At 48.2% G+C, this 17,950-nt stretch overlaps 1 protein-coding gene across 1 annotated transcript; it reads right to left on the bottom strand.

Annotated features, from left to right (window-relative positions):
• Positions 1-2,933: 2,933 nt before the first annotated feature.
• Positions 2,934-17,588, bottom strand: CTPS1 (CTP synthase 1). The gene is made up of 18 exons (XM_080632467.1): positions 17,301-17,588; positions 16,904-17,077; positions 16,483-16,653; positions 15,676-15,776; positions 14,132-14,248; positions 12,672-12,755; positions 12,371-12,451; positions 10,542-10,693; positions 9,659-9,791; positions 8,528-8,616; positions 7,210-7,304; positions 6,664-6,726; positions 6,111-6,154; positions 5,113-5,209; positions 4,811-4,866; positions 4,630-4,726; positions 4,404-4,548; positions 2,934-3,039 (listed from the first exon to the last, which is right to left on the bottom strand). The coding sequence occupies exons 2-18, from the start codon at positions 17,067-17,069 to the stop codon at positions 2,946-2,948; spliced, it is 1,785 nt and encodes a 594-aa protein (XP_080488593.1). The 5' UTR covers positions 17,070-17,077; positions 17,301-17,588; the 3' UTR covers positions 2,934-2,945.
• Between the last annotated feature and the right edge of the window lie 362 nt (positions 17,589-17,950).

Here is a 17,950-nt window from a genome sequence, read left to right as displayed (position 1 = left end):
GGAACCCAAAGTGAGTGTGTTCCCCAGCCAGACGTGCAGAGCTGAGCCCCCACGACACTGACCCCAGCACCGCACACTGCAACGCACTCCCTCGGGAACAGCACTCAGCATTCCATAGGGAGCAGCGGCTGCGCCGGGGGAAAGAAGGCAACGGAAGGAAGGCTCCACTTCCAAACACTGAAACAAAAAGCACCATGAACGGCTCAGTCCAAGGCAAACGGGAGCTGTTAAAGGCAGCACCTGAAAGCAGTTCACTTGTTTCTGTACCTCCCCCTTGATGCAAGGAGTTGAAGTGTCCCAGCCCAGATGCAGCACCAGTGGCGCTGGCACTGCAGGGCCAACAGCAACACCAGGTTCAGGCTTTCCTGACATTGCTTTTGGTTTTTATTCCCCCCCCCACAACCCCTCATGATCCAGGTCGGGTGCATCCCTGCAGTGACACATCACAGTTAGAGCTGAGCGTGACCCAGGATGCTTTTCCTGGTTAAAAGTTCACTACTGGTAATGAATGCACCCAAACCACCAGTGCCAAATGGGCTGAAATGCTACTGAAAAGACAAAAACAACCAAAAAAGAACAAAACATCCCCCCAAAAGAAAAGCCTGCAGAAAGCTGAGCATCCCCATCCTCTGCAGCACAGCACAGCTCCAGAACAGACAGAGCCCCCGAAATCTGGTGTCATCCAGATGATTCCACCAGTGCAATAAAGGTGCTGAGGGAGCAGAAAGCCTGGAGAAAGCAACAAACGTGCCAGCACCTGAGCCCCAAAGCACTGCCACTGTCACCATGCGCTGGGAAGGAGCATCCAGCTGTGTCCCCCCCAACACACCCAGCCCTGTATCCCACTTGGCTTTGTATCTCCAGGCTGGTGGGAGTGCAGGAAGCCAAGCGGTGCGCGTGCTGCGATGGGCTCTCCTCCAGGAACAAACAGAATCTACATAGAAAATAAAAGGCAGAAGACTGGGGAAATAAAGGGTCAGGATTTCCTAACGAAACTTATAAACCCGTAAGTTAAGGAAGCCCAAAGCTGAGAGTGTTCAAGCTATTGCTGTAAGAACGCCCGGGAAATCAAGTGGAGACTCTTCTCTTCAGCACAGACACATCTGGGGAGAGAGAAAAGGAGCAGGAGTTACTGACAGGGAAGAGCAAGGGGCTGGAGCTGCGCACGCAGCTGAGGGCACGAGGCCTGAGGCCTTGAGAGCTCTGGTGAGGGTTGTTGCACAACCCTGCTAAGGGTGATGGAGCCAAATGCTAACGTGTCAGGGTCCTGTTCTGCCCTTGAGTCAAGGCCCATAGATGCTTGGCCTGACCAAGACTCATTCGCACACCAAAATACACCAAAGTGAGAAAGGTGACCGAGTTTGTGGCCTTCTGATGGGCCACAGCACTGGTGGATAAGGGAAGAGCAACTGACTTTGCCTGGACTTGTGCAAGGCATGAGACCCTGTCCTGCACAGCATCCCTTTCTCTAACCTGAAGACATGGATTTGACAGATTGACCACTTGGTGGATAAGGAATTAGCTGCTTGGAGACCAGTGACGAGTGGTGTCCCCTGTCAGAGGGGAGACTGAGATGAGCTCTCAGGCAGAAGCTCTTCCCTGTGGGGGTGCTGAGGCGCTGGCCCAGGGTGCCCAGAGAAGCTGTGGCTGCCCCATCCCTGGCAGTGTTCAAGGCCAGGTTGGACACAGGGGCTTGGAGCAAGCTGCTCCAGTGGAAGGGGTCCCTGCCCGTGGCAGGGGTTGGAGCTGGATGACCTTTAAGGTCCCTTCCAACCCAAACCAGGCTGGGATTCTGTGAATTACCAATTGGTTCAGTGTTCTATAGAGCTTTCTCTATCAGCCCTTCTGATCCCTGAGGACTGGCTGCAACACAGGGGCGGTATTCTCTGCCACATCTCTATACTCTTAACACAGCAGCGCACTGAAGTCCGTGTCTCACATGCGTCACCCCAGAGAAATGTAACACACGGGACCTGACAACACTCCCCTCCCCAGGATAAAGATGCCTGTCAGTTGTACAGGGGCACTATGGCAACATTAAGACCCCGAGCAAGAAAGCTCCTTTAAGAAATCACTGTTGAAATAAACCATAAAGGAACCAACAGAGCACTGTGCAGCTGAGAACTGACTGCACACCCTGCCCAGCACTGCCCAGGGCTGCTACCAAAGAATCTTCCTTACGATGCAGCTATTAGGAGACTTGAGCTGGACCATGTGCCACACATGCCAGTGTCACCTTCCCTACACTGGGGACAGCCAGTCTGATACCAGTTGGACATCCTTGGTGGCACTGGGCAATAAAGCCCTGCTCTCCCTCTACATGTGTGTACACAACTGCCAGGGCAGTGGAGCAAAGGCCACAATCTCCTACTGCACAAAGGGAGAACTCATGGAAGAATCAAGCCTGCCTTTCCTGGTGAGCCAGAGGGCCAGGTTTTAGTGCCTCCCTCTGCCACTGCATCACATACATGTTTCCACATCCAAGTAACATCTGCAGCAATTCCCATCCAGAGCTCAAGCCCACTGGCTCAACAGAGGAACTCACTGTCTCAGGTGATGGGAAGGATGGCCAATTCAGAAACACTCCTTGGCAGAGGCGAGAGATTGCTCCCAAAACACTGAACTTTCTACATCCAAAGCTTGCTCAGCTTTGCCTCCACTTTCAGGCGTGTGTGCTCTATTTGTGCTTTTTATTGGATTTGAATTTAATCTCTATCTCCCACGTGTATTTTTATACTTTATTATGTGTCAATTTGCTAAGAAAACACCCCCCTACATCTGCTACCCAGACACACATCCTGCAGCGCAGCTGGAACACGTGTGTGAGCATCAGCACCTCTCATGGTGTGCCAGTTTTCTACCACCTGATGTGAAGCGTTCAGCTGCCAGGAGGCAGCTGGGCAAGGAATGGTTTCCATAAGGAAAGAGGTTGAGGTCATTCAAAGTTACCAGGAATCATCATGATTTACTGATGGGAACTTCAGCTCTGTTATCTCCAGGTCAGGTGAGCTGCTGCCACTTCTGTCACTGTAGGTGTCCCTGCAGAGGTCAGAAAGATGTTGTTTTAGGGAGCACAGGATGCTGTTTGCTCCATCTGTTGCCAGCACAAGCTGCTGGTTCTTGTTCCCTCTGCTGTTCCCCAATACCCAGTCAGCAGAGAGGCCCCAGAGCTGTTCAGGCCCCAGCCTGTGTCACTGCAGGGGCCTCTGAGACAGAGCACTTGTCCCCCTGGTGAGGGTTTCACCAGGTTCCTGTGGGCCCAGGTCCCATCCCCAGGTACACAGCCTGTGCCCCTGCTTTGGTGTCACACACAAACCACGTTAGAGTACAACAATGAGACACCTCAGAACATGATGAGAGTTCCAAGGGCACAGGAGGAAGGGGGGTGCAGGAGGAAGGGGGGTATCCCCACCAGTGGTTTTAGATTCACTAATTGTGAAGCCATGTGTGACCACAGTCACGGAAGAGTCCAGGAGCAGACAGAACTAACTTAGGATGCTGCAGTACAGAGCAAACTTCAGCTCCTCTGCTCTACAGAGCCATTTCAAACTCAAAAGCAGGAAATTAAAATACCCCTCAAGCCTTGGAAGGCGTCTTCCCACAGAAACTCTCTTCAAAGCAGATCAGTCAGAGCACAACTCCAGACATGGACACCAGAATTCCTGTGGTGCAGCTGCAGAGCAGCTCAACCCGGACAGGCCAATACTGTCCTTTTTGTGTTGCTTTAGTTTAATAGATTCAGTGCTACTTCTCTTCTTCATTTAGTTTGGGGTTTTTGGGTTAGAGCATGTCAGCGCTCCAGCTGCACACAAGCAAATCCTCCTCTGTGAGGAGGAAAATGGGTCACTACAAAGTGATATTTATTTGCTGCATCTTGCCACAACTGCTGAGCAGAACTGGAGGGTATTAGGGAGCAGCAGAAGGAAGTAAATGCATCATTAAGTCTACCCAAAACATCAGCTGCTCTGCAAACTGAGACAGAAGAAAGCTGAAGTCAGCAGGAAAAAAGCAGCTGCTCCACCAGGGCCCATTCTTTAAACCAGCAAGAGAAACAAGTTTCAACGACCAACCTGTCCCTAGGACTCGTACAAGGAATGTGGGGAAAATCCCTCCAGTCACCACAAGAGCAGACCCAGCTCCAGTTTCCCCAGACACTTCCAACTGACCACACAAGACCACAGAGTTACTCTCCCTGAAGATGGGACCTCGCTGTGGGACAGCTCTACAGCCCTACAGTCAATATTATCATGCAAGAGCTTTCCAAGAAGGAATGGAAAGCAGAGGTGCTGCAAATACCCCTCTATACCCCAGAGTAACTCAGTGCCAAGAGGATTCTCCAGTTTATCCTGTGGGAAGCAGCACTGCGCTCTAAAAGGGCTGACTGGCGTCTTCCTTCAACCCACCTGGGTGAGAGCCTGCAGCCCTTCTGTAGGTAATGTGTGAGTCTTCCTGCAGAGGCCAAGAGGAGGCCGAAGTAGGGAGGAGATGGCTTAATGGGTCTGGAGAGGAATTCAGGGTGATACTGAACACCAACGAAGAAAGGATGCTCTAGAGAAAGAAACAGAAAACCTTTGTGTCAAGGTTTTCAAGCCAGTGACCCGCACCCAAACGAGTTGTTTAAGTGCTCACCTTCCAACTCAATCACTTCCATTCGCTCTCCCTCCTCATCCTGGCCTACGAATTTCAAACCTTGCTCTTCAAAACACTTCTTCAGTTCTGGGTTGACCTAGAAGACCAGAAGGAAGAAACCCCATGATCTCTCATGTCTGGATTACACAGAAAAGCTCAGTAGCTCCAATAGCATTTTTACCTCAAACCTGTGTCTGTGTCTCTCCTCCAGGAAGTCATGATCTCCATACAGCTTCCCTACACCAAAAGGAAGGCATTTCTTAGAGCAGATCCAAACAGTTTGCACGATGCCAAGTTCATATGAACAGCATCCATCAGGATCTGCCACTTCCAGAGGGACCAAATTCACTGATCAACATCTCACCACCAGAACAAACCCCCACTCACAGATGCTTTAACATTCCCAGATCGCACTTCCCAAACCCACCCCACATACATGCCATGCCCAGGAAACACTTCCAAAAGAGGTAAGAAATGCCTTACTCATGATTGAATTCTTGGTATGGAAGAGTGTCCTTCTCTTGCCAAGCCTCATGGTCCCACCCATTTGCCCAGGATTGTGTTCTGGCATGTCTATGACCTGCAAAAAGCATTCCAAGAGGGAAGTGAGAATGAGGGAGGAATGATAGTCCCAGGCAGGCTCTGGGATATTAAAGGGGGAAAACAGAACAACATCCATCCAGAAAACAGGCAAACCACCCTAAGGGACACTGTCCCTCAAGGCAGACCAATAGGACTGGATTAGTCAGCTGAGCTCTTCTAGTGAAGGCTGTGCAGAACACATCAGGAAGCTTTGTGGGTGTTCAGGGAGCTTTAGCAGAGGAAATGGTGTCAGTCAAAGCCTACACAGGTCCCACACTAATTCTGTGCCATTTACTGAACTACATGTTAAACAAAACCAAACAGATTTACAGAGACAAAACCCCCACACCAGAATCACTTAGAGTTTGATAAAGAACTTCATAAGCTGCTTTTTGAGAACTCTTTCCTTTTGAGTAGCTTTTTAAACTATAAAAGAACCAGGCATTATGTGGGGGTCTGGAACAGGCACAGAGGGCCTGCAGCCTGAGAAATGCAAGGTCAGAAATCCATCCCCAAATGTTCCAACGAATTCGTGTGTGTCTGTGTTGATTTCTGAGCTCGTAATTAAACAGTTATGCACTGGAATCCAGACACCACCAAATCTTTAACATTTACTCCGTGAAATCAGCTTTCAAACTGCCCTTGAAGAATGTTTTCCCTCTTTGCTTTACGAAAATGTGGGATTAAGCATAAAACACCTTAAAAAGATTAGTGTTTCACCTATAATAAGCATTACAATCTTCTTTGAAGACTACCATACAGGTAACTAGGCAAAGATATTTTCATTTCAGGTTAGTAAATGGTGGAAGACAGAAGCCACAAGACGTAATACTCCAAGCTCTTATCTGTAGGGAACTCAAGCACAGAAAGGGTATTACAAGCAGCTGCCATAAACTCACCACTGGATGAGCAGTTTTGGGGTCAAATTCTGTCGAGTTAGCATCTGCAAAGTAACATTCATCAATTAGAAACACCAAGTCCCTCAGGCCATGAAATGCACTTACAGGACGTGCCCCAGGTACAGCTGCATCTCCTCCCCACCCCCAAGCAAACAGAAAGCTGTGGGTGCTGAGCACTCTCCTGCACAGAGCTGCCAGCTCAGTCCCAGAGAGCAATGAAGGGACCTCAGCAATTTCTGAGGCTGCCTGGCCCCTCATCGTAGGGCAACCAGTCCAGTGCCATCAGTGATGAAAGTGTGGGTCACTCAGGAAAAGCACACAGTCAGAGCAATGTTCCAGCATTACAAGCATGCCTTACTCCATTGACTTTTATGTGAACAGGGTAAGGAAATCATTCTTTTTCCTTTGAATTAGCAAAGGAGATGGGGAATTTTACAGGCCTAGAAAAAGATTAAATCTGCCAATGACAAATGAAGAATTGCAGGTTTTATAAATGACAGGTGTTGCTCAAGCAAAGAAATGACCCAATCCAGGGAGGGTTTCGTGCAGTTACCTTGCCACCCGAGAATACTGCGTGCAAACTCCACCACTGCCAGCTGCATTCCCAAACAAACTCCTGCAGAAAGAATGGAGAACACAGAGTTCAGGCCAAGGACCACTGAGCCCAAATCACCGAGCACACAGAGTCAAGTCAGAGGAAAACCTGGCTGAGAGAAACCTCTGACTTGGATGTGGGGGTCTGGTTCAGATAGGTTTTATTCCACACCACTCTGCTCACACAACATCCTCCATCTCTTACCACATCCATTTCATTTAAGTGCAGTCACAGATTTCTTCATGCCAAGATCATCACAGCCTCCTCTGGAACCTGCTCTGAGACCCCCATCCCCTCATTACAGAGATTCCTTGTCATCCTGACCAACTCTGACCACAACAGAGTTAACTGCAGTCATCCAGTTAAGCTTAGCCTTAACTCAGCCAATTCTCTTCAAAACTGCCCATTCTAGACACAGATTAGTAAAGCTCTTGCTGCAGTCCAGTAAAGCCGCTACTCAACCTCTTCCTTTATTTCTTCTCATGCATGGAACATGTTTCTCACCTAAGAAGGGTTTTTTCTGTTTTCTTGCCCAGGAAATAGCTTGAATTTTGCCTTCTGTCCCTCGAACACCAAATCCTCCAGGAACCAGAACTCCACTGCATGAGGATGAAAAGATTCTGGTCAATGGGGCTCAGCAGCCTGGTTTCCCCACCATGTACTCCCTCTCTCGCATAAAATCCTAGACTTGCAAGACCTCACTCCTGAAAAGAGCTTCAAAGTACCTCCAAGGCAAGGCCTGCCTGCAGCATGGTTTCCATATGACTTCCCATGAGCTGTCACATAAAATGCCACAGAATTTTACGGGAAACATCTTAAAAATGTAACTTTTACCTGCCCAGGAAATCTCAAATCCAGTGCAGGTTACAGCACCAGAATGGGTCATGTTGCATGACTCTACAGCAAACATGGGCCAGCCAGGCCCCTGCTGAGGAAGCTGCTGGCTGCAGCATCAGGTTATCATATTTGCAGACACAAAAACACCACATTCTGCAGGAGGTTCTTTGCTCTCCTTCTATCTCCAAAACCTGCTTCCCTGAGGGCTCACATGCCCCATTTGTTCTCATTTTCTGGGTTAACTCTTGGCACTCCTCTGCATCCCAACAACTTTTCCCTTCTCACACCTTTTTCCTAAAGAACTTTATATCACATTTACGTCTTCCATCCTCTCTCTTTGGCTTTAATAGTCTTTACCAGTACTTATCCTTTCCCCCTATTTGCTCTCACCCTGTTTACCCACTAGGTCTGTGCACATCCTCACCTGCATGATCACAGAATCCCAGACTGGTTGGTGTTGGAAGCGACCTTAAGGCTCATCCAGTTACAACCCCTGCCATGCGCAGGGACACCTTCCACTAGAGCAGGTTGCTCCAAGCCCCATCCAACCTGGCCTTGAACACTGCCAGGGCTGGGGCAGCCACAGCTTCTCTGGGCACCCTGTGCCAGCGCCTCAGCACCCTCACAGGGAAGCATTCCTTCCTAAGATCTAATCCAAACCTGCCCTCTGTCACGTTAACGCCATTCCCCTTCATCCTATCACCATCTGCTCTTTTTTAAAAGTCCCTCTCCAGGTTTCTTGTCAGCCCCTTTGGGCACTGGAAGGGCCACTGCTGCCTTTCACAAACTCCCTCACTTATTTAACAACTCTCTGTTTTACATCTAATCCTGTATTTCATTGAGAGGTATGTGGGGCAATGTCAGAGTGTGCTGACACATACACTGAGAAAACAGCATCCAGTGAGGCTCGTAAGTCCAAACCTATCCATAGCAGCAAGTTCACCAGACATGCTCCAAAGAAATGGGCAGAGCTTAAGAGTCTTACTCAGCACTGCATAGCTTATGCCATGCTTCATGGTAACGGACAGGTTCCTCCCGCAGGGTATCCGGCTCCAAGTCAGCAGAGTCAATATACTAGAAAGAGATCCAAAAAAGGATGATGAGATGCTGCCACAAGAGTGCGCAGGGTCTCCTTAATGCTCATTCAAGATACCGAATCATGGAATCAACCAGGTTGGAAAAGACCTTTAAGATCATCAAGTCCAACCATAGGTCTGGATTTGTTTCCTATTGGATACTTGCTTATTGTTTTCTGGGCTGATTTCCTGTCTGCTTTTTCCCACCACCCTGCTCCCAGTGCACAAACAGCAGCTGTGGGGTTTCTGTCTTCCCCTCTCTGCAGCTCTGCTCTGACATGAAGTCCATGAGCCCCAGACTCACTGAATGTGAAGTCTTAATGGAGCACAGTGAGGTGCTACCACTGAAGTACAAATATGGGGGGACCTGGCAGATTGATTGCATCACACTCCCATCAACCCGCCAAGGCAAGCACCACGTACTTACCATGGTGGAAGCAACCATCAGATAGTTGAACATTGCCAGGGATGGAGGATTTACCACTTCTCTGGGCACCCTGTGCCAGCACCTCAGCACCCTCACAGGGAAGAACTTCTTCCTTATATCTAACCTGAACTTCCCCTGTTTCAGTTTAAACCCTCACCCCTTGTCCAGGCTGAACAGCCCCAATGTTCTCAGCTGGTCTTCATGTGGGAGGTGCTCAAATCCCTGCTCATCCTTGTGGCCTCCTCTGGACTTTCTCCAGCAGCTCCATGTCCTTCTTATACTGGGGACACCAGAACTGCACACAGTGCTGCAAGTGGGGTCTCACAAGAGCAGAACAGAGAGGCAGGATCACCTCCTTCAACCTGCTGCTCATGCTCCTTTTCATGCAGCCAACGCAAACACCTATTCTATCTCACAGGATGCTTTGCTTTGAAGCTGGTTTATGCCCGGCCATAGATGTCTGATGCTGTAATCCACAGACTATTTTAAAGTTCACTGCCTGAATCAACTCTCCCTTTCTGTCTGTGGGTTTGTGAAGAGCTCAGTTAAGATGGAAAGCACTGCAGGTGGAAGGAAGGGGGCAGATTTGTTACACACACACCCCCAGCCTTACCTTAATGTCAAGTTTGTGGTTGATGGCCAGTGCAGAATGCTCCAGTGCTTTAATGACAGATGCATAGGAGTCTGAAAACTTGGTGTATTTGCCAACAAGAGCAATGGAACACGTCTCAAGGAGGCGGTCGTATCTACACAAAACCAGAACACAGGGTTATTTCATCATCAACAGGAAACGGGGCCAAGAATCACTTGCATTCTAGTCAAGCTTTTCAAGTAACATAAACACAGTTAGGCTTTTGAAAGTCTGGCCAACCAGAGAGATGATGGCTTTGGAAGAGGTGACCTTTTACAAGAATTACAACTGAAAAACATCAAAGCAAGATTAAAAGAAGGAAAAAACAACACTGACAGAGAAAAATAGTTGCAGGAAGTCCTGTATAAATTAACTCATCTCTTCTTGTGCTGCAAAGCCATTCTGAGTAGATCCAAACTGTCTTTTCAGAAAGTCATATCAGAATGAAAGTCTGCAGTGAACTCTTAGGAGAGAGGATCAAAGCACCACTCTGCATAGGGTTATACCATACAGCATCTCTCTACACAGTGTTCAAGGCCAGGTTGGATGGGGCTTAGAGCAAGCTGCTCTAGTAGAAGTTGTCCCTGCCCATAGCACAGGGTTGGAACTGGATGAGCTTTAAGGTCCTTTCCAACCCAAAGCAGGCTGGGATTGTACGATTCTCATACTGAAGATGGTTTTTTTTCCAGTTAAAGTGTATGAAGAAAAACACTTTTTTGCAGTGGAAAAAAAAAAAAAGAAACAAATTTGAGCGCTAAGAACACATGAGGAATACAAAGCAACACTCAACACCTAATAATGTACAACCAAGAAGGGAAACTAATCCAGAGTCTGAACTCACACTACACCCAGAGTTGCAGCTCACCTGTCAGCCATTTCCTTCCACTTCATGAGCATCCTCCTGGGCTGCCTCTCAATGGGAAGGTCAAGCCTGTGTCTGAAGTAGTCCACGACTCCCTGCTCCTCTAACAACAGAGGAACCCGGTAGATAGAAGAGACGTCATGAACACAGATGACCTGTTCAGAAAATGGAGTGTCATTAAAACAGATCTAAGTGCCTGGGCAATTACTTTTAGACAGGCATCAGAGACCTTTTGTCTCGAGCAGACAACCATCTGATCACCTAGACTTCCAGGAAATAACATGTTGAGTAAGATAACATATGAATCGCTTATTGCTAGTTTCCATATACTTTGAAAAGTCATCCTTCAACGCTTCCCAGGTATTCCTGCTCACTGCAGCTGCTTAGGAAGGGCTTTTACACATAACACAGCAGTAAGAAAGTCAGCTGCTCTGCACATTATGCAAGCACATAGCAAAGTTCAAAGCGTGCTTCAAAGAGCCCTCTGCTGTGATAGAGCCTTCCTGGTAATCCAAACTGCAACTTCAGTTAAACTGCCCGTGAGCCCAGTTTCCCCACTTCCCACCACTGTTGACTCTCAGTTTGATTAAAGCCCAGGAAAATCTGGGATCTTACCAAAACAATAAATTTTACAGGGCATCCTTCATCAAACTTAGGATTAAACAACTATGAGCAAAGACTTCCGTGGCCAGTGAGGAATATCTGCGTCGACAGTTCCAGTTCACTGAAACAGGCTTTCTCAGAAAAGGAAAGACAGCTCTGGACAACTGTCTCCTGTCCATCAGGAATGAGACTGTACTTTAAGGATCAAAAATACACTGGCACAACTATTTTTAAACCCTTGTTTCTCCTGACGCAAATGAAAGCAGAGTTCAACCAGTAAAACCCTTCAGACTGCAAGATTTCCTCCTTTACAGTCAACAGCATTTACTTCTTGATCCAAGTGCAGCTGCAGAGAAACAACTACATGAAACTGCATCAAACTTCCTGGAAATGGCCTGACGAAAGAGCCTTCCTTCCAGTTCCTGGCCAGCAAGACACAAGTGTTGTCCTGCTGACACAGCAATGCTATTGCCAGGTAATTCTGAATGTAACACTCGAAACTGCAAGAGATTCAGTTTGATCTCATGGTAGAGAAAATTATGACTTGCCAGAGGCTGGAATTGTGAAGCGATGCTCAGTCTTTCCCAAACCCATTAATGTTTTCAAGCTCCAGCTGGATTGGAAAGTGCCAGTATTTAGCCTCCAGACTGTTCTTCAAGGTCTGCCTCAGACTGTGCTATGCAGAGTGGTCTCAATATAGACAGACTCATGCTAACATGGAATCACTGCCTATCACTCAACACTGAAGCAATGCTTCTCTCCAACATCACTTCAACTGCTCTGTGTAACCTCTTCTCATGAAAACGGGCCGAAAAATAGTATCATGAAAACAGCCATGTATGAAATACATTTGTGTGCCATTTAAGGCTCATTTTAAGCAACTACTCTTTGGCCTCTAAATCCTGACAAATCTCATTCTTCTCATCCTTCACGGAAGGAATGTGGAAGGATAACTAAGGTCAAAAACAACTATTCAGAACATACTTTGGATTCCAGAGAGGTCTCTACGTCTGTGCTAACTACCTTCTATGGAAACCTGGGTGCTGGCATAAAAAGGACTCTTTTTACAACAGCTCCATGCGTAAGGAATGTAGGCAAGACAAAGCAGTAAATGAATTATGCAGCTAACAAAAGACACAGCTAGAACACAAGTTCAGATGCAACTCCACTCAGCATTTGACAAACAGCTACAATATTTATTGCAAGGAAGTGCAGACAGCAATCTTTACCTGCTCTGGTTCAACATGACAGAACATGGAAATCTTTTCTTTTACTGAGGTATCCAAGGGAGTGGAGCACCTGCAAACAATCTAACAGAACAGCAACATCAAGGTTGTGAAGCAGAACTCAAACATACCTGGAACAAACCTCTAAAGCAGCTGTCTTTGGGGAAAAAACCCAACTTAGTTACTTCTACTTGTTTATTCTCAACATACAGAAGCTCTCAACCTCAGCATTATTTACTCTAGGATGCTGTTGCAACATGCCAGTACTGCGTGTTTAAACCCAAAGCCATGCAGCAAACCTTACCAGATCTGGTGAGAGACCAAGACCTCTGAGTTCACGAACACTGTTTTGGGTGGGTTTAGTCTTCTGCTCTCCTGTAGAGCTTGGCTGGTCAGAAAAGAGCAGAAGTCAAATTAGGATGATATGTAACAATGATTCATCAGAATTAGGACTCTCCACCCAATTCATTTTCTAAAAACCTGTTCTGAGACAATTCACATAAACTTTAATCACCATCATTTTCATCTCAACAACTGAAAGCAACCAGCAGAGACCACGGTTCAAGTTTGGACAGTAAGCAGGTATGTGTTACAGTGAGGGAAGGAGAAAATAGAGAAGGTTTTTATCCACTGCTCCCTCCAAATACCTGATATTTTATATTTCTATCTTTTCCCTTAAGAAATCAACTGGTCTGAACAGAAAGGGAAACAAGAGAGAGAGAAAAGAAGAGAAAAGAGACTGATCTGCACTCTAGGAACCATCAAGTTGCTCTATCAGCTGCAGTTCCAGCCAAGGAAGACACATGCCCTCCAGTACCTTTAACATAACCATGGAAGAGATTTTTTCAGCAAGGATTCATGCAGCAAAGATTTTTTTGTTTGGTTAAGGCTGTAAATTGCCTCCAAAATCACAGCAGATAAGACAGATGAGGTTCTATCAGTCATTATATGGCATAAAATGCATTCATATGCTTTTGTATTAACTGGATTTCACCCCATTTGCTTGGCACATAAGGATATTCTGATTTTCTTTGTGATGCCTGATTAACTGATTCTTATCATAGCACTGCTTCTTAGCTGAATCTGAACCAAAACCAATATCCACTCTGACTGGAATGGCTTTACACAGCAGTCAGATGTGAGAGTCTATGAAATGACTATTAAAGATCAAAACACATTAAAAACATTGTCTAGGGGGAAAAAAAGCCCACAACAGATTATGTTTCAAAGCACAGTTTTATGTTTGGAAATTACATAAGTAACCCAACCTATTTCATGAATTACAGTTAATGTAAATCTTGGGGTGAGAGAAACACACAGCAAGAAAATAAAGAACTCCAGGAAGAGCCTGGGATGGGTTTTTGTTAATAAGACCAAATGGCTGTCAAGTCTGGCTGCATTCCTGAACTTTCCATGAGCTGTGCAGAAATGAAAGGCTACACAAATGAAGGGAAAGGGAAAGTTTTCAGCTCTAGAAAGCAGGTTTAGCCGCACAAGCTAGGAGACAATTCCACAGCGAAAACCAGCAGTTAAAGATGCAAAACTGCATTTGCTGCAACTCCCAGCTACTTATTACACACTTTGAAAAGTTTCTGTTCACTTCTTGTAAAGCTTTTTACATTCTCTAGACTTCTTCCAGATGTTTCTATATACAGAACTACAAATATGACAGTGCTACAGATACAGCATTTCAGAAACACATATTTAGGAAGCAAGTTTTGAACTGGGGAAGCCTCTGAGCACCAAAACCTTTTGGGTCCTTACCTGGGGAACCAGACTGACATGAATGTTACAGAAATTTTCTCTTTTGGCTTTGAACTGGAACTGGCGGAAGGCTTCAATGAAGGGCATGCTCTCAATATCACCCACCGTCCCACCGAGCTGACAGAGACAAAGCATTGCAAGTTAGTACCAAAACAGCCCCCAATAAATTTGTACACTACAACATACATGTAGGAACAGGACAAGGGGCTTTAAACTGACAGAGGAGAGGTCTGGATTAGCTCTTAGGAAGGAATTCTTCCCTGTGAGGGTGCTGAGGCGCTGGCCCAGGGTGCCCAGAGAAGCTGTGGCTGCCCCATCCCTGGCAGTGTTCAAGGCCAGGTTGGACACAGAGGCTTGGAGCAAGCTGCTCCAGTGGAAGGGGTCCCTGCCTGTGGCAGGGGTTGGAGCTGGAGGAGCTTTAAGGTCCCTTCCAACCCAAACCAGTCTGGGATTCTATGATTCTATGATACATAAAAGGACACTAAAACATCTCCCCAGCACCTCCCTCCAATTCCCTCAAGAAGCATCAACATCATTACAAAAAGCACAAGGAGTTGCCAGCTCTATGTACAACTTCCACAGCTTCCCATCTACCCCAACTATTATTTTACCTTCATGATTTCCTAAAAAAGAATCAAAAAGCCACAAGAAACACACTTCTCACCCGGGCAGCCCTCTCCAGGGACATTGGCTTTACCTCTATTCTGTCTTCAGGGAAAAGACTGAAATGTTAAAATTATCATTTCTAAACATCAGGTGGCACTGAGAAGCAAGATTTCTGTTAAGTTTTAGTAACTATCTAGGGTAGCTGTGGACAGATGCAGGAACAGAGACAAGGCATTCTCTGGAGCATGGACAGCCTCTGTGCCGTCAGATCATGCTTCCAAGGTACTCCAGGATGCAGGCTTGTGAGTACTGGAACAGAACCTGGCACTCAGGCTGCATGGAGTCTAAGTCAGCATGACCTGGGCACTCTGACAAGCTCCCTCTCTCCTGCATTAGCATATCTTGCCAGCCAGCTCAGCATTCTCAAGAGCCTTCACCATCCTCCTCTGCCTCCTTCAGCAGCAGCATGTCCCATACAGCACACAGGACACTGCACGGGGTTTGTCATCACTAACTTGTGCCTTTCCCTTTTCTAGGCCCATACTTGCACTAGTGGCTCCAAGGCTCCCTTTACGGTTCCCTGGGGGTGATTTACCTGCCCCCCACTCTCCTCAAACCACCAGGGAAGGAGAGGGCACAGCATGATCAACCAGACTTTGGCATACAAAGTTACAAGAGCTAAAATTCACCATATAGACTAATACACATTACACTGGAAAGCAAAGCATCTAGTAATTGTCCAAGACCTAAGTGTTTCTGTGTACAGATTCAGGCAGAGAGCATTCAAAAGATTAGCTGAATAAGTGAAGGTAACAAGGATTTTTAACCAACTCAACAACAAGCAGAGTTGAACGTTAATAATAAAAATTACTATGCAAAATATTCTGGTCAGTTTACTCCATACAGAAAGCTAAAAGTACTTTTTAAGAGCTACAAACCTCAATCACACAAACTTGGGGTTCAATGCCATCTTCATCCACAGGAATCCGTGCCTGCCTCATTACCCATTCTTGTATCGCATCTGTGATGTGGGGAACAACTGGAAAAGAAACCCAGGCAGGGTTAAAGCCACAACCCACACACACTTCTCCCTCTAGCTCATTAAAGAGCACATAACTAGCCAGTGTTTCCCATGTGACTCGAGCAGGGATTTGTCTCTTTAAAGAACAATGCATTTTTGCAGTGCTTATTCTTGGCTGTGATTTTCAAGCAGTGCCTTGGCAGGCAATGTAACCCTGCCTCAATTTAAACACACGTAAACATTTCCTGTAAGATGGAAGATTCGTGTACAAACAGTTCTTTGCTTTGAACAGAGAGTTTTAAACTGGCCTTATCCGAAACAGCTGTGGAGAATGCTTAAAAAGGGAAAGGACTGATGTGATCCACCAAGATCCTCTGGGTTTCCTAATGCCATGATAGTTATCAAAAGCAATAACCAGTTTAACCAGCAACCAACCAATGCAGAGCTGTATCAGCCTGAAGTCTGCTCACATTTAGCATTGGCTACAAGGCCAGTGTACAGGCATTATATTACTGAGCACTGGGAAGTCCTGAGGGGCTCCCAGGTGCCCTGGTTCAGTATGGCACACACCAGCAGACCTGCACTACTGCATCTTCTATTTCCCCTTCTAAAAAACAACCCAAAAACATCACCAGGACATATCAAAGACCTCAAGATGCAATGCAAAACCAGGACAGAAATGCAGGATATATTTCTAAGCCTCAGAAATGAAGCTTCACATCACCTTGGACAGTTTTGCCAAGATAGTCTCCCTTCCTCTCCTTGTTGATGACATACTGGTAGATCTTCCCAGTGGTCAGATTGTTGTCTTTGGTGAGTCGGATGTCGAGGAAGCGCTCATAGTTACCCAGGTCCAGGTCCACTTCCCCTCCATCATCCAGCACAAACACCTCCCCTGCAGCACAAAGGCACAGGCACACATGTCAGAGGGAAATGGTCAATGCCAGCAACTCGCTGGGTTTGCCTGTGAAGAGTTCAATGTAAGAAAACACCTCCTTTGGTTGATACAGCAAGCTGAGGAGTGGCTATAACAAAGAGGACTGCTCCATTGAGGCCTGCAGGGCCAGGCTCCTCCACCACACACCGGAGGTGGCTCCTGCCAGGCCAGGCCCCCACCCGCACACCCCGGCGCTCGCGGCACCCACCATGCTCATACGGGGAGAAGGTGCCCGCGTCGATGTTGATGTAGGGGTCGATCTTGATGGAGGTGACATGCAGCCCGCAGGACTTGAGGATGGTGCCGATGCTGCTGGCGATGATCCCCTTGCCGATGCCCGAGATCACGCCGCCCGTCACCAGGATGTACTTCATCTGCCTCGCTGCCCGACACCGACAGCGCCTCAGCGAGGGCTCTGCCCCGGCACTGCCGTCAGCAGCCGCCCCCCGCCATCCCTGTCAGCGCCGTTCCCGCCTGTCACTGAGGGCCGGTTCCCGCCCTTTCCCGCCGCGGCCCCCGGCTCGTTCAAACCCCCCTCCCGAGGACTCCGCGTGGTCCCGCCCGCCCCCCCCCCGCCCCCCTCCCCACATGGTGCCGCCCCTCACCTGTGCCCGCAGCGCGGAGCGGAGCCGGGGCTGGGGGGGGGTGTTGTGGCGCGCGCCGCGCTGCTGCCGGCCGGCTCGGCGGGGAGCGCGTGAGGCCGGAGCAGGCGCAGCCCGGGGCTCGGCGCAGGCGCAGTTGGAGGGAGGTGGGAACGGCGCCGCCATCGCCCCGCCCAGGCTCCCGCCCGCTCCTCAGGGGGCTCCGGTGCTGAGGTACGGGGGGAGCGCAGGGTCCTGCGGATGGGGGGGGGTGACCCCCGGTATCAACACGGTGAGAGCAGCCTGAGGAGAAGGACTTGGGGTGCTAGGCAGTGAGAAGCTCCCCATGACCCGGTTCTTGAGCCCAGAACCCCCCTGTGTGCTGGGTGCACCCCCAGAGCGTGAGCTCAGGTAGGGGATCATGCCCCTCTGCTGTGCTCTGGGGGCCCCCCCCAGCAGCCTTGATCCAGCAGCAGCACAAGAGGGACGTGGAGCTGTTGGAGCGAGCCAGAGGAGGCCACGGAGCTGCTGTTAGGGCCGGAGCAGCTCTGCACTGAGGAACAATAGGACGAGGGGGAGAAAATCTTCCACAAGTGGGGTCCGTCCCCACCTCCACATAGCAGCACATTCCCCTCGTGTCTGCGGTACAGCTCCTTCAGTTTCCATGTGCAGGA

Source organism: Psittacula echo, assembly GCF_963264785.1.
Source record: "Psittacula echo genome assembly, chromosome: 21".
In the NCBI taxonomy this organism is placed as follows: domain Eukaryota; kingdom Metazoa; phylum Chordata; class Aves; order Psittaciformes; family Psittacidae; genus Psittacula; species Psittacula echo.
The sequence above is the reverse complement of the archived record's forward strand: the minus strand, read 5'-3'. Positions and strand labels throughout refer to the sequence as shown.